At 39.2% G+C, this 17187-nt stretch overlaps 1 protein-coding gene across 1 annotated transcript in view; it reads left to right on the forward strand.

The window, feature by feature from the left end:
• Nucleotides 1-527: 527 nt before the first annotated feature.
• Nucleotides 528-17187, forward strand: part of ATRNL1 (attractin like 1) — a 528296-nt gene continuing 511636 nt past the window's right edge. Inside the window, exon 1 of the mRNA XM_059821151.1 lies at nucleotides 528-811. Coding sequence (XP_059677134.1) covers nucleotides 528-811 — 284 coding nt within the window. The remainder of the gene's footprint in view (nucleotides 812-17187) is intronic.

The raw sequence follows: 17187 nt of genomic DNA on the forward strand, positions 1-17187 counted from the left end.
CCCGGCCGCCCTCACTTCCCATCTGACTGGCGAGAGGACGGCAGCGGCCCCCGCCTCCCCGCGTTCCTCCTCGCTGCCGCCTGCGTGTGTGCCGCGGGCAGAGGGACTACAAAGGAGAAGGGGGAGTCGGGGGGCTGCGTGGTCGAGGGTGGTGGGGGTGTGTGCGCGCCGGTGGGGCGCATATCTGGCGAGGAGAAAACACAAGGTCAAGAGGCAGTTCTTCTCCATGGAAGAAGACGGGAGCGATGAGCCCTGAGGAGGACGACGAAGAGAAGGGGCGAATGGCTGAGAGCTGCCGCTGCCGGGCTTCCCCTCGGGAGTGACGGGGCGCGGAGGGCTGAAGGGGCCGGAGGAGGCAGCACTGGGGTCGGGAGGGAGGGAGGAGAGGAAAGCGAGAAGGAAGCGGGGGGTTTGAATCTCCCTGGCTGGATTATTTCCCCTCAGGGGACGCTGCCCCTGCCCGGGGTGCGCGGGCGGCGCTGCCATCGCTGCCCGCCGCGCCTCGGCCCATGGCCCCCGCGGCGAAGATGGACCTGGGCAGCGGTGGCAGGAGCGCGGGAGCTGCCCCCGCGCCCCGGGGCGTCTGGAGACCTTTCCCCTCCTCCTGCTGCTGCTGCTTCTCCTCGCTCCTGGATGTGAACAGCTGGCTGCTCTTCTACGGCTTCTTGTACCTGGCCCTCTATGCCCAGGTGTCCCAGTCCAAGTCCTGCGACAAAATCTCCTGCTTCTCGGGTCATTGTGTCAACTCCACCTGTGTCTGCGACCAGGGCTGGGTGGGAGACCAGTGCCAACATTGCCAGGGCAGGTTCAAGTAAGTCTGTGCTTATTACGATTACCTTTTTCTACTCCCTACACCCTTTTCCTGTTATTTGCACTTGCCTGGGTTTTTTTTTTTTTTGCATGCGTCTGCTATGATTTTGTTCATGTGTGGTGAAGTATGTGACCGAAGTTAAGGATGAAATAGGCTCCTCCACCTCATGGTCCCTCCCTCTAAGAATACAGGACGCAGTCCTCCGACAGAAAATTGTACCCGCTGACTTACTGCTGAAAATAGGCTGCTCCACTTGATGGGAACTGAGAGACAAGGAGAAATTGGCCTAAAGCTATGTCGCTGCTGTCCCTTCTGGAAGTGTCATGGAAATGACATATGCGCTTCATGGGGCTGCCCAGGGAGCAAAAATTACTAGTGGATTTGAATGACTTTTTCCTTCCAGAGAGTGAAAGTGTTTTGCTTGTTCTAGTCTTCCTCCCTTTCTTTCAAGTGTTTTAGCTAAGTGGGCATTAGTCAGGCACATTTAGGATAACATAAACATAACTTGGTGAAATGTACATCACTCGTGACAAGGTTTGCAGCAGAGGAGAGAGTGGTAAATGTAAAACAATAACATTTTTGCAAAGGAGTGAGTGGTCAGTGAAGCTAGAACTACCTTTTCATTCTTAAAAGTGGATGTGATACTTAGTCATTGATCAGTGAGAAGGAAGCGCACCCTGACACTTGCTTTTCTATATGTAGTGGAAAAGAAGACTTAATTTATAGGGCTGTCACTTCTCCCCCACCCCCTTTGCTATCAGTATAAAGATTGGCTGTGGAGAATACTGTTTGCTGTTATTTCGCTATATAACCTTGGACAGGACATCTCACTTCATTCCCTTGTAAAAATACCCCTTAAAAGCTGGAACTCTATTTATTAAGTATATTGACATATACAGCTGGAAAGTGTTCTAATATCTAGCTAATAACAATATATTGGTGAGGCTGTGTCTTAAGACTTCAAATTCTGTCTTTGGAAAATACTTTTATAGGTAAAAGTATCAATAATTGCCTATTTCAAGCTGCGTTTAAGTCAAATTTTCTCTTTTGGAGTACTAAAATTAAGCTATATAATTTATATCTCTCTTTAACATTTAATTTGAGGTCACTCATCCCTAAATAAACAAAAAGTAAATCCAGTAATTTGTTAGCTTGGGAAGTTGAGTAGCTGGGAGTCAGACAGGTTGGCTGAAGTAATGTGCACGCTGCAGAGAAAGAAACAATTCGGTGATAATATCTGGTGGATTATTCCATCAGTGAGATTATAACTGAGTTATAAAGGTAATGTAAGGCAAATATTACCAAGTTCATATGCAGATAAAATGTATTGGTCATTTGTTGCCTGTGTGTTGAGGATTTGGGGTTTGTCCTGCTCTGTGCTGTGGAACAATGGGTTTATTGCATAGGGATTGAGAGTGAGGAGAGGAGGCCCAGGTGAATCTTCTTTGTGTGTGATGAGCTGCAGGAGACAGGCTTGCAGAGCTATTATTTCCTTGCTTTAAAGAGATTACTTGTGAGTGGCATCAAGACAAAGCATACCACAGACGCTAATAGTGCAAGGGCTGAAGCAAATTTTCATTTCTTAAATGTCAAAGCTTGTTGTTAATTAGTGTATTCTCTGAATGGTTACTGGAGCATTTATCCAGTCCTTACAGGTATTTCCTTGATTATATGAAACATGTGTGTTTCATTACATTGGTTGTATTTGTCAGGTGAGGAGGCACAGTGGTTATGTTTTCACTTCTGGTAGAAAGTTAATAATCCATCCCCACCTAGAGGAAGTTCTGCCTGAATGTTGAAAGGGCACCTCTTCTGAGTTAAGCTAACACAGTGGTTAACTGATGTGCTGTTAGGCGTTTTGGTGAAATCAAAAAAGATTTCTCATTAACTCCTCTATATTCTTTCATGCTTAGCTTTAGAAATGACAGGAATGCTTGCATTATGATTTTTATCATAGAAGTAAGCTGTTTCTATTATTTTGGAGACCTATTTTTTACTGAGGACATTTTCATAGTGGTGTCTTTGGTAGCTCATCTTTAATCTTTATTCTTAGAAGCAAAATATACTCTGCAATGAAAATAAGTATGCTAAGACTTAAAGCTTTTCAAGCCCTGTGAGTTGGGGATGGCATGAAATATGTTAATGTGTGTTACAACACAAGCAGCAACTCGGAGTGGTTGTATTTTGAATCCTGAAAACTCAGATGGGTGTTGAACTGGTGATGAGTCAAGTCTATGTATTTCCAACTGAAGAGTTGGAAAATGAATGCTAGTCTGCCTTATGGCCGGGTGATTGAAGACCTTTCTGACTTCTGTGGTAATTGATGGTTTGACTTATTATCGTGGAACATTTGCATATTGTTTCCATTTGTCTGTGAAGTGTGAGTAGCTGCTTTATACACAAGTAACCACGGCTGGACTTTTGCAGCAGTGGTACTTTAACAAGTTATGTTGAATTTGTATCACTTCTGCAGCAGTTGCTTCTGTCAGTAAGAATTAACATGAAGAATGTTTCAGAATGACATAAAGATGGAAGCGTGTGTTTGGCTATTATAACTGCATTAACAATTACTTTATGGGTTGTAGATACGATCTATACAGCTGTTAATAGAACTTTGTGTATTATTCTAAACATTTACGTTGTTTCAAAGTTTCAGTAGTTTGAAGTGCCTGGGTGTGTCTCTGTTGTGCAAGATTAAAATTGAACTTTTAATGACCTAAATTGAACATGTGTAAAACCTGTTTTCTGTCATTAGATTATTTGAGGAAACATATTTTTAAGGGTAGGCTTTAAAAAACTTGAAAGTAAAAGGGACTTTATTTTTCTTCATATAAGTGAAGTATGGTTATTTTTGCTCTTCTGGGAATGAGTGGCTTGCATTAGCAAGCATCAGAAACATTACCGTAAGAGAAATACTCTACCTAGGGGTAACTTGGGACCATTAATTCTTTGGTGAGAGATGTGTATTATTTTTGGCTTTGTTTCATTTCTTTTCTAGACTGAGAAATAACAAGGTAGCAGAGAGACATCAAAAATAATTGATCAATCTTAGTAAGCAGGTGTCAAAATTAATTGACAATACTATGGTAACCTTGCCTTTTCCCTGTAGGAGAACTACTGAGTAAGTAGACTACTCTGCAAGTGTTGCTCTGGACTGGATGAAAGAAGGGTGGATGGGGGAAAAAGTGGGCAAAAATATTATCTAGCACTATTTTAATATTCTTATTTATCAACTCTCGTATTTACTCCTTGTATTGTGGCGCATGTGGTAACTCATTATATAAATGTTGTTATTCTCACTGCATTGCATGCACTTCCATGTCAGTCATTTTTCAGAATGATCTAGGCTTCATCTCTGCTTGGCAGTAAATTATTTTACTCTCTGTTCAGGATGGATATCTGGATGCAGTTCTGATTTATTCCTTCTCTCTTAGACCTTTTTTTTTTTCCTTCCCTGTTCAGGATGGATATCTGGGTGCAATTCTGATTTATTCCTTCTCTCTTAAACCTTTTTTTTTTTTTTCCTTCCCTTCTGCTCTGACAGAATGAAAAAACTTTTTTTTGGTACCAAAATAAAAAAGGGAAATTCAGTTATAAAAAGAGAGGGGAAATGAATTCTGTCTGCCTGCCTATGGGAACCAAGTGGAAAGATAAGAAAGCCACAGGGTGAGCAGGTGCTGTTTTTACAGCAGGGAGCTTCAAACAGCACAGTTCCCAAGATGTAAACAGACACAAGCATAAAAGCACAGTCCAGTTTTATTCTGATAGATCGATTTATTAAGGAAATTATGCTTTTAATGCTACATCTGCCACTCTTTCTTCCCCTATGCTATGCCTTTGAATTTGTTGGTCAGTTACAGGTTTCATGATGGTATGAGTTTGGGCAGAGGGGAGAGGGAAAGACTGCCCAAATCAGTTGTGTTATGAGACTCCAGGGAGGTGAACATTATGAATGGCCCAACTGCAGGAAAAGCTGCAGTCACAGCTTCTACATATTTAGATGTCAAAGTCAATCAATCTTGATATGCAGCACTACAGGAAAACAGGTTTTATTAGTTTTGCTACTCACAGAATGACTTCTTAGAAGAAAACAAAAGTTTCCTTCAGGTTGGAGCAAAAAGTTACCCCTTTCTCTAGCTCCGATTTGTACACTGGTGTGTGGAAGAGCATTAGAGAAAAAATTGTGCATGAAACTGCTCTTCCTCTTAAGTTTTTGAGTACCTGAATGACTGGAAATATCCAGTCTTCTAAAATGCTGTCTTTAAAGTAGATTATGTCTTCAGATAGTTATCGTTGTTTATTTGGTAACTTGTGAGTCCCAATTGGCATATGTAACAAAGCAGACTGTACAGGATAGGTTAGCACCTTTTGAGTACCTATGCTTCAGTTAATCTGCTTTGCCTGGTCCTAGATACCTAGTTGTTATGGAGAGAGTAAGAGCAAATTCATCTGTTTGATTATTAAACCTTGTATCCAGATGTTCTTACTGCACTTCTAAATTATCTCCTGCATGTTCTCCTTTAATTTCTAGAGCTCCTGTAAAACGTTCCGCGTTCTTCAAGGACAAAACAATTTCCAAGTACAAGAACCTTCACAACTGAAATGTTAAAAGGGTATCAAATTTTATTCCAGGCAAAATCTGTATTTCTGTCTAAAACTCCAAATTCTGCTGTTTGCAGAATGACTCATGCAAGTAAAGTGTCCTTAAATTGCAGATTGTAAATTAACAATAATGGTGTATAAGAAATGATCTTTAAAAAAAGTTTTAGCTGCAGCTGGTTGAAGTTCATGCTGCTGTGAAAAGGGGTGACTTTATCCTTCACGCTTCTCTCTGATTAAATCTTTCTGCTTATTATGTAAGCATTAATATTCCTGCTAAGAGTTGAAAAGTATCAACAGGAACATATCTCCCCACCTTCCAGCCATCTCTTTTCTTAAGCCAGCTCAGTTTCTTCATGTTACTTCACTGGCATTAAGTCCCTTGCTGACCCATAGGAGGTAGCAGGAATGAGCAGGTATAGACAGGAAAAGAAAATTGTCCCTTTTAAAAGTGGCCTTAACTTTAATGTGAAACAGCACCATTAAACTGGCACAACTTCTATTATACAGGGTGAAATCCTAAGTCAGGCTATCAGTTGCAAAACTGCCTTTGTCATCAGCATGGCCCGTGTCTGATTCAACATATACGCATTATTATTCTTACTGACATCAGTGGAATTGTGTGTGAGATTTTACACCTGCAAATTGCCTTTTTATAAGTCAACATGTGAATGTTAATATAATTAAACTAGTGGAAACATCAGTGATTATGATTTTATCACTATAAAATGTGATCTTTATTTAAATTGATTTTAGTGGTGATGCTCTGAAAAATATTTCCTCCAATGTGAGTTATTCTCTCTGTCTGTATTAAAATTTTAAAATACAATGATAGTTCATATGATAAAGAAATTTTGAATTTGTAAGGAATACTTTTTTTATTCAAATCTTGTTTTGAAATGTAGAAGCATAGGCCATACAACTATACTAAACTCCTACAAGCTGAACAATCTGCACTGGAAAGTGTCTTTTGAAAGGAAAGCAATCTTTTTGAAAACTTAAAAATTAATTTTTAGAGTGTATTTTTTCTTGTTGTTAATACTTCCTATATAGAATCATTTAGGTTGGAAAAGACCCTCAAGATCAGCATCCAACCATTAACCTAACACTACCAAGTCCACCACTAAACCATTTGAATGTTTTTTTGGGTTTTTATAGACAAGACCAGAAACGAACTCTCTGATTACCTGTTCTTACAGCTTGCCTTATGCAGGCTGTAGGCTAACTCTGAATTAATTTCTGTTTGAGTTGAACGCATGCTTTAGAAAAGCATTCATACATGTCTGAAAACACTTCCACTGACTGAAAGCCCATTAGAGGCTTTCAAAATTCTTCTGTTGGTTAGTTATCCTCACTGTTTTCTTATAACTAGCAAAAACAAATGCATAATCCCCCTAATCCAGAAAATCTACCCTACCTCATTTTTTGTCTCTTTGAGTTGCCCTGTTTTCTCACGTTTTGAGTCAGGTCTTCATTGCAGAGCCTTCAGTGTGTCAGGTCTATATTCCCTGTGTAGGTGAAGATATGGTCACGTTTTCCTCACTGAGAATAGAGGAAGAGTGTTCCTTGAGTCATCTCAACATAAAACAAGTTTTTCCATCCTTGGTTGCTCTCTTGGTTTTTATCTTTCCCTATCTTATCAGCATTCTTGAGCTATGAATGCCATAACTAGATGCTTGTCTCTTGGTAATGGTTGTACTGGTGAAACGTAGAAGCAGAGTAACCTCTCCCCTGCTGTGTGCAGCTGCTGGGAATGCTTCTAAGCTTAGTACTGTGCTGGCAGCTCAGTCCATTATTTTCTGCCTCACAAGTCTCCTCAGTGCTGCTGTGTCCTCAGTACCGAGTGATTGATACGTGGCCCTGCTTTTCTCAAACTAGTCTGTGAACTGAACACAGCCTCCCCTGTTGGGAGTGATATTTAATTGTGGGGCTACAAACATGTATGTGTTTGGGATGGAGCGCTGCTCTTTCTAAAACACCCCTCTCCCCCCCCCCAAGCAGTAGATAATTAACAATGTACAGAGTCCCTTCCTGTGTGTAAGTCTGAGACCGTCTACAGGATTGAATCCAAATGCAAGTTAGGTAAAGGGCTCGTGGATTCTGGAGTCTAGTTTGTTTGCAGACTAAGCAGTTTGTTACTTAAGCAAGTAAGCGTGGGAACAGATGGCTGATGACCCTGTCAGGCCTTCAGACAGCACCAAAGGCTGGCTGCCATTGCTATGAGTGTGTAAAAAGCTCAGTTGTATCAAATGTATCATTTATGGAGAGACTTAAGCATACATAAATACCTGTATCAGTTATAACACTTAATATTTATTATGTTTTAAATGTAATTTGGCAAATAAATAGTCTCACACTGTGTATCTTACTTCCTTTAACCAAAAAGAAGGCATGATGATCATATTTTGAAAGGCATTACCATAGTTCATGTCATCTTTTTAAAATGAGTATGAGTAGTTTTTGAGAGATCAGTCTATCACAGTGTACTAGAAACTGATTTAATTTTCTCAAAATGTAGGCAAAAAAGGTAGGTGGTAATATGAGATGCTACAGGAATATCCTTGGGATATTCTTACGCATACTAACTGAAGTGCTGGTGGGAAAAAAAACTTACTTTAAAAGACTATGACATAGACAATAAAAAAAGTGCATTGGAAAACTCATGTAGTATTGAAGAACAATTATCTGTCAGTTTTTTGTGGAATTTATTACTAGCTGTGTAGTCTAGTCTTGGAAAACATGCTGCAAAGTTGATGTAAGGAGGAATAAATGATGTTGATACCTGAAAACATGGGCACTCCAGTGAACTGCAGCTGTTAACAGTAATAAAGGGCCAATAGTAAACTATAAGCAAAGTGTATGCTTTCATGTGAGGTGGGTGAGCAGTGGGAATTTTCAAACTAGTATTATAGGTTGCCCTATATATTCTTAAAAGCCTAATGAGTGGGCGTAAGAGTTGCACTGATTTCAGAGCTCCATGTGGAGTAAGACCCTATTGAGAAATGATGGAACTGAGCTCAACACTTAGTGTTCATTCACAAGGTGCAAGAACTGCATTTGGCTTTGCAGTCTCCTGCAGACAGAAAAACCTAAAGCTTTTAGACCTCTGAAAAGTAATTTAGCCATCAGCTCTAGAGAATATTCTAGGATAAACATATTAAACTCTCTGTTAATGCAACAGCATTTTACAAAAAACTAATTCACTGTAAAATCTCTCCCAAAATTTGGAGCTTACATCAGTCATCTGGAAGAAATGGATTCCAGGATCTGTTTGAATCAGTATTTTATATTTCTTAGCTAAGGATGGAAATGTGCTACTACCATTGTATGATGGTAAAATATCTAGTTTGTTCATGCTAATGGTGTTTAGAAGAAAGCTAGCTGTAGAATATTTCTAAGTTTTAAGCAGCACGTGCCTGAGAACCATGATTTAGGTAGGGAATTTTGAAGCCAGGATATTCTAGGATTACCTGGCAACAGAACAAGTACTGAAGTACTTAAAGATTGGATGCAGACCCATAAAATGACACTCAGCGTCTACATTTTCTTGTGGATTTCTTCCATAATGTATGTGCTTCAGTGTCTCATCTGTAAAAAGTAAATAACACTTCCTGTAAGGTTAAAGACTTGAGATGACACACTACTGTAATGATGAGGGACAGCTAATAAGCTAGGTACAATTTTAGCAAATGCATTTCTTAGAATGTGATAAATACTATGGCATAAAGTACTGTTGTCCAAACTGTGCTGTATATCTCAAACAAATGAGTAGAATTGCTTCCTCATTAGGTCAGATGGACCTAAAACTTGTAAGCGGTCTGTATTATTGCAGAGTATTTGAAGAGTAAATTATTTTCTTATTCAAGAGAATCCTTGGAAAAAATTGTACCTTGGCCAACACTGATAAGATTTTATTTCAGAAGGTAAGACCCCAAAGACCTAAGCCCAACCTTGAATTAAATCTTGCAAACAAAGTATTTTGATACACTGTAGTACTTAACAGATATTTTGAAGAGTTACTGCTCTACTTGTATGAATACAATGTTATATATTAGTTATTACATTCCTATATCAGTATCAAAGAACCATGCATTCCTAATTTGTAGGATGATTGCATTATGTTATTACAGAATTGTGAGTCTGGATTCAGTCTTTAAATGTAGATTTTTATTATAGACATGCACTTTTATTTTATGCATAGATGTATGTTTGTTCCCGTGTTTTTGAGTTTTCAGCTTGTTCTCTGTTACCTTGAAGGCTAATAACTTGCCTTCAATGAAAAAGTGGATCATGCTGAGTGTATCATGTAACTGTTGGGATGCAGGAGCTAGGACTGAAGAACAATCAGAAGTATCACAAAAGGACCAGATTTTAACTATGCACATTACCAGTTGCAGCAGTGATTTTGGTCAAAAGCCTGGGAGGAGAGCTGGCGTTAAAAATGTCTCTTAAATACTCTGGCGAGCTTTGCAGAAACTTGCCTCATGGTTTACTTAAACCTTGAATAGCACTGTGGAATAAGAAGACAAATGGACTTCATTGATTGCCACCCCTGATCCATGAATCATAGAATCGTTTAGGTTGGAAAAGACCTTTAAGATCATCAAGCCCAACTGTAAACCTAACCCTGCCAAGTCCACCACTAACCCATGTCCCTAAGCGCCTCATCCACATGTCTTTTAAATACCTCCAGGGATGGTGACTCAACCACCTCCCTGGGCAGCCTGTTCCAATGCCTGACAACCCTTTCGGTGAAGAAGTTTTTCCTAATATCCAATCTAAACCTCCCCTGGTGCAACTTGAGGCCATTTCCTCTTGTCCTGTTGCTAGTTGCTTGGGAGAAGAGACCAACACCCACCTCTCTGCAACCCCCTTTCAGGTAGTTGTAGAGAGCAGTAAGGTCTCCCCTCAGCCTCCTCTTCTCCAGACTGAACAACCCCAGTTCCCTCAGCCGCTCCCCATAAGACTTGTGCTCCAGACCCCTCACCACCTTCGTTGCCCTTCTCTGGACACGCTCCAGCACCTCAATGTCCTTCTTGTAGTGAGGGGCCCAAAACTGAACACAGTATTCGAGGTGCGGCCTCACCAGCACTGAGTACAGGGGCACGATCACCTCCCTACTCCTGCTGGCCACACTGTTTCTGATAGAGGCCAGGATGCCGTTGGCCTTCTTGGCCACCTGGGCACACTGCTGTCTTATATTGAGCTGGCTGTCAATCAACACCCCCCAGGTCCTTTTCTGCAGGGCAGCTTTCCAGCCACTCGTCCCCAAGCCTGTAGTGTTGCATGGGGTTGTTGTGAACCAGGTGTGGGACCTGGCACTTGGCCTTGTTGAACCGCATGCAATTGGCCTCAGCCCATCGATCCAGCCTGTCCAGATCCCTCTGCAGAGCCTTCCTATCCTCAAGCAGATCAACACTCCCTCCCAACTTGGTGTCATCTGCAAACTTACTGAGGGAGCACTCGATCCCCTCATCCAGATCATTGATAAAGATATTAAACAGAACTGGCCACAATACTGAGCCCTGGGGAAGACCACTTGTGACCGGTCGCCAGCTGGATTTAACTCCGTTCACCACAACCCTTTGGGCCTGGCCATCCAGATGGTTTTTTACCCAGCAAAGAATATGCCTGTCCAAGCCAGGAGCAGCCAGTTTCTCCAGGAGAATGCTGTGGGAAATGGTGTCAAAGGCTTTACGAAAGTCCAGGTAGGCTATATCCACAGCCTTTCCCTCATCCACTAAGTGGGTCACTTTGTCTTAGAAGGAGATCAGGTTCATCAGGCAGGACCTGCCTTTCATAAACCCATGCTGACTGGGCCTGATTGCCTGCTTGTCCTGTACATGCTGCGTGATGGCACTCAAGAGGATCTGCTCCATAACCTTCCCCAGCACACAGGTCAGGCTGACAGGCCTGTAGTTCCCTGGATCCTCCTTCTGGCCCTTCTTGAAGATGGACATCACGTTTGCTAACCTCCAGTCTGTTGGGACCTCCTTGGTTAGCCAGGACTGCTGGTAGATGATGGAAAGTGGCTTGGTGAGCACTTCCGCCAGCTCCCTCAGTACCCTTGGGTGGATCCCATCTGGTCCCATAGACTTGTGGGTGTCCAAGTGGTGTAGCAGGACAGAGATAAATTAACTAGAAAAATATCTTACTTGTCATGCTGCAGTTTGAAGTACCTTCCTCTTTGTAATGGATAGTAGTAGTGAATAAAATATGGTAAGCTTAATTTTCTTGGTAATGCATCTCAGCTTTCAAAACTCAAGAAAACTTTGATACACTCTGACTTGTATAAAGTAGTAGTTGATAGTTCTAGCTTTATTAGTAAACCTGAAATGCTGATTAATCCAACTGTAGGATAATTTGCACCTTTAATTGTTTTTTTTTTTTTTTTTGAATCTATAGAGGAGTGTATGTAAAAGTATGTATTTCTCATAAAGAAAATCCAAAACAATAAACCAAAACAAACACAAAAGAGCTCACATTCATGTTTATGTGTGCAAGCCTAGTTGATGAATGTACTTTGGAGGATGCTTGATAATCAAATGTGTACGTGGTATATGCAAGATGTACTACAGCAGTTATGGGGAAGAGGGAAATGAACTGTGTGTTTCATAGGAAGTGTCATAGAGCTGCTGTAATTAAGCTGCGTGCTTCTGTAGTTCTTTCATATCAGCAGATCTGTTTTGTTTGCTTCCTAAGTCAACTGAGGCTTTTCTAAAGGGTAACTTAAAACATTGAACAGGAGCTGGAAGGTGTTCTTGAAAAATGACAAATACTAGATGAACAGCTGCTTTTAAAACTTACAAATTTGCACTTGCATGCACAGCTGTAGTATGTTAAGACAACTGTGTTAGAAAACATCTGCAAAAATATTTTCTAAAACCTAATGCTGATATAAGTAGTAAATCAAGAAGATTTCTATTTAAAACTTTGGGTTTTTGTCCTGGGTATTTTTAATAGTGTAGCACTTTGTAGGAATCATCTGTGAGCATCTATTTTAAAATCAAAATGACACAATTTTTCTAGAATTTTTAATTTCCAAATTGCTGATACTATTTCAGTTTTCACAGGTGGGGTGTGTGGACAGGACACCCCTACCTATATTCAAGGAAGTACTTACCTCTACTCATCTGTATTGTAGTTTGTATCTGGATATCTTTTTTAGGCACTAGGTAGGTAGTCATCACAATGGCCTTGAGAAATAGGCACTTATTTTTAGAGCTGTTTTACACATAGGAAACCTGAAGTTGTGTGGTTGTCTAAGGTAACATAACAAATAAGTGCCTGAATTGAAATGGAAACTAGGGAGTTCATACAATTTTCTGTAATTCTGTCCCAGTCCTCATTTTAGGAAGACTGAATTGTTTTCAAATTGTACATTCTTCTTCTGTAAATATACAATATAGATTGAAGTGCTTTGTTTTCTCAGAGACCTTTACTATGTAACTTAATCAGATATAAGCGCGGATATGAAGCTTATTATTCAGGTATGGTTACACAGCTGAGGAGTCTTGTAATGATATTTTAGACTGACTCTTCCAAACACATACTGTATGTCATTCCATGAGTATATGGGGGCCTCTGTTAATGCAGGTAGAAATGCCAATACAGGTTAGAGGTTGATGAATACTTAGAGAATTGATTTTGAAAGGTGTCCTCCATTCAAATGAGCCAGGACATCAAAGCTGGACTGAGTTTGTAGTTGGTCTATCTTCCTGTTTTTAAAGGAGGTGGGTGGGAGATGGGGAACAAGCAAACCACAACTTCATATATTGAGTTCACAAAAGCCGTTCATTAACAGGAACATTGCTGGATTATTTTGTTTTCAATTTTATATACATCCTTGAAGTGCAGTTACTGCTTTTGGGTTTTTTATGCATTCAGAAGTCTGTTCTCTAACATAAAACTCTGAGGTGACAGGCAGCAGAATATTCCTTTAAAGTTAGACTTAGGCTTTCTAATGTAGATTAACTGCATTTATAAGTAGCAATTGGACTGGAAAGCAGAGCCAGTGCAGGTTAGATTCTTTTGGAATGATGGAGGCTTGCAGTGTTGCACTGAAATGGAATTTGAGAATTTCAGAATTCCCCTGAATTTTTCCTTTACATTGTCTTCATAGTTTTGAGGTCATGCTCAGTAAAGATCTTAAAAAGCCTTAACCTACTATTATTAAGAATCCTGTGGTTAAAGTTCTTGCCTACTAAGGACATTCCTTTTAAAGAGTCTTATGTAGTTCTTCGACACATTGCCTGTTGCTCTTCACAGTCACTATTTTTTTTATCATCCTGATAAATTTGATTCTCTTTATTTCCATCTGCTAATGCAAACCAAAGTAGATGAAGGGCATACTTAATCTTACTCCTTATTTTTAAATAGAGCAATTAAGATCTAGTCTGTTTTTCTGTGATGATCAAGGAAAGCACTGTGCAATGTGTGAGATTCTAGTTTATGTTGTAACTTTCTAATCTACAAGTTTCCTTATTGTCTTTATGTAATTCACTGGGTACGGAGGTAAATCATTGTGCTTCAAGGCTGGGAGAATGACAAAACTAATATATGCAAATTTTGGTGAGTATAAGCATAGCCGCACAAGATCTTCAGTAGAAGAAATGTTCTTTGTTGTTCTCATAGTGATGTCATTGCAGGCTTAGACTTCAGTGTATCATATTGCTTATTCTAGTGCTACTTGAAAGCATACTTTTTTTGAATAAAACACTATTTGATGAAGGAAATACTCAGGTATCCTACATTTAAAAAATCTACAAATTAGTGAGAGAAGCAACTTTTGGGTTTTTCCTCCCTGTTAAGATCTTCCTCATCGTGTTTTTGAGTCTTTCTCTCTTTCAATTTCTCAATTTTGTTTTTCTGGGTTTTTTTTGGTTTTTTTTAACAGACCAGAAGTATTTAGGAGGCTTTCTGAGATGGTCAACCTGTAAGATAACAAGTTATGCAAGCTGATCTTCAGTACATCATGTATTTATGAAGTATACATGTTCTGATGAGATAAACGATAGGATGCCTTTTTTTTTTGTGGTTGTTTCTGTTTTTAAGGACAGCTGATTATCCTCTTCGAATTCTCTGTTCTTTGCTCATTACATTCCTCTTGGTAGGATATACTTGCCTTATAGTTAAGAAAATATTCTAGTCTAAAAGATCTTTTCATCGCTTCCACAGAAAAGTGGAAAATGGAAAATGCTGTTAAAAATCTGGAGGGAAATGCCTGAGAGTCTGCAAACTGTGGCTCTGAAGGGAATTATGGAACTGAGGTTAGCAGGTTTGTGTGTAAGGATGTTGCTGTGCAGAAAAAGTTGCATATTCTGGTCAATACATACTAGCATTACATGTTTCTATTTGTTCATGTGCTCAACAGCATAAGCTAGTAATATTGTTCAAGGCATCTCTGTACTAGATTTCAGTGGTAACTTGGGCTACTGGCGGCATGAATCTCGCCTCCTTGCTGCTGTGAATCTTAAGAGTGGATTTTTTTCATAACAGCTGTGAGAGTTTTGAAGGATATTGTCTGTGCTTAAGAGTATCAGAAGGATTTTTAGGTTTTTTTTTTTTTCCCCTAATGTCGAATTTTACTTAGTCCGGATTCACTTGTGCAGTTCTTTAGGGTTTTGTGTGCATGTATGCTTTATGACTCCTAAGTTACTCGCTCAGGCAGCAAAGAGAAAATTGCATAGCTGTGTGGATGTGTGTGATGTCTGCATGTCAGAAATACTATATATTTGGTCATCTAATTAATCGTGTTGAAGTTTTGGGAGGGGGAAATAGACTTCTTCAGAAAGTAATTTCAGAAGCTGTGTGGATAATGAACTCAGTTCAGAGGTTCCATGTACTTGCAGAAGTATTTGCTTGAGGCGGGATTTGAAAGAAACTCTCTCTAAGGAGGTCATTCTATGCAAAGTAAGGAGAGTTGTAGAAACATGTGAAATTTGAGCACATCCACAGAATAGGATTTTGGGCTTGTAATTGATTCAGGATGGGAAGCATTTCTTGGTTTTGGAGACAGGTTAACTTTTATGAAGGTATATACCATCAGAAAGCATTCATGGACTTAGAGATAGTTGTAGGATCAAAATGTAATATAAACACTTCATTTAATAATTTAATATTAATATTTAACAATAAAATTAAGAAATAAAATTATATTTAATTTATATTAAATTATTATTTATGGTATAACAAGGAATAATAAGACTGCTCATAATTTTGCACTTGCAATTAGACTGCTATAGTCTTAAGATGTTGTAATTAATCTCTTTAGAGTTTGTTCTTTAATTTGAAGGCAAACTTCAGGAAACTCATGTAATGGAATGGAGAATCAGACTCTTAAAACTATGTGTATATGACAGTAGTGCATCTGTTGTGTAGGTGGTGAAATGTTCATTATCCTGCAATTTTTTTTATATCTAATGTGTATGTACATATGCATCACTTTGTTATGTTGTAGAATATTGACTCACTTCACCTATTGTGTTTGTGTTCATTCTTTAAATTACAGCAAAATGAAGAAAAAGGAAATTTCCCAATAAAACAATGTCAGGATAATAATAGTGAAGACTCACAAACACTGATTGTCAGTGTCATACTTTGGGCCATATGCATTTGATGTTTGTGTGGCTGGATACAATCAGTCCTTTTTAACGGGATTTTTAAATTATACAAATAAGAAGTTGGTGAAATAATCTTTTCACCTAATGAACTGTTGGGGACTGTATTTATCATCCTAGTACTTTTCGAATCAAGCTGTTAAGGTGTCCCATGCTAAGAATGTCTTTATTATACAAACAGTCCTCGTAGGTGTGATTTAATTACACTAGTGTTGCACTCAGAAGGAAAAATAATTATTAACTGTCTGCTTTTAGTTAGGATTGTGGTTCCAAATATTTTCCTTAAGTTAGAGACGTCCAAGGGAATGCTCTCCTTAAGCATGTTTTATTCATGTGAAGAAAGGGAAATGCTAGCTTTTGTTCAAGTAGAATTCCCTATGCTCTCTTAAAATATTTTTAACTTATCCTTGTCAGAAGCTTCTTTAGAAAACTAAGAACAGTTGCTATTATGAAATCTCTAGGAGCTTTACTGTGTGTGGACGTGGAAGAGAAATTAGAATCTTACCATGGAACAGAAAGGGCGCTTGAAAAACAACAATAACTGGACTACGGTGTGTGACCATTATTTTGGAGTAGCTGGTTTTTGAATTTATGCTGAAGAGCACAGAAGGAAAAGCATTCAGGGTGAATGTTGTTTTTTGATGTAGGGTTATATGCTGAAGGGTAGAAGAAAAAAACCTTTGAGTAAGTGTGGGGGTTTTTGTACAACTAGTATAGAATATGAATATTTGATTCTGTATCTGACTAAGCCTGTTTCTGTTGCTTCATCGAACTAATGCAACATTTTATTAATTCTTCTTCTGTTTGCAATAAAATAGCAGTGTCTGCATTTCTTAGTAGTGGTGTATGCATTTGTTAGGAATATCTGAAGTTATTGGTGTCATGGGAGACTTTCATTTCTCAACTAATCTTTTCTGTTGTTGGTACTAGACATAACTTGATGTTCTAAGAATCAAGTAACAGTCTTTTGTAGGTGTCCAAAAATGTTATCAAAGTGCATTTAGGTGTCTGATTTAGTGATGCCAGGACCATATCTGAAGCAGAATTATGCTGTTCATGTGTCTGATGGACTGAATTTGTAGGATTGTATGAATAGAAAGGCCTTTTGTATTAGATGACTTGACAAATGCCTCTGACCAAGTATCAGCGGTTAAAGCA

Source organism: Gavia stellata, chromosome 9 (genome assembly GCF_030936135.1).
Source record: "Gavia stellata isolate bGavSte3 chromosome 9, bGavSte3.hap2, whole genome shotgun sequence".
Classification (NCBI taxonomy): Eukaryota; Metazoa; Chordata; class Aves; order Gaviiformes; family Gaviidae; genus Gavia; species Gavia stellata.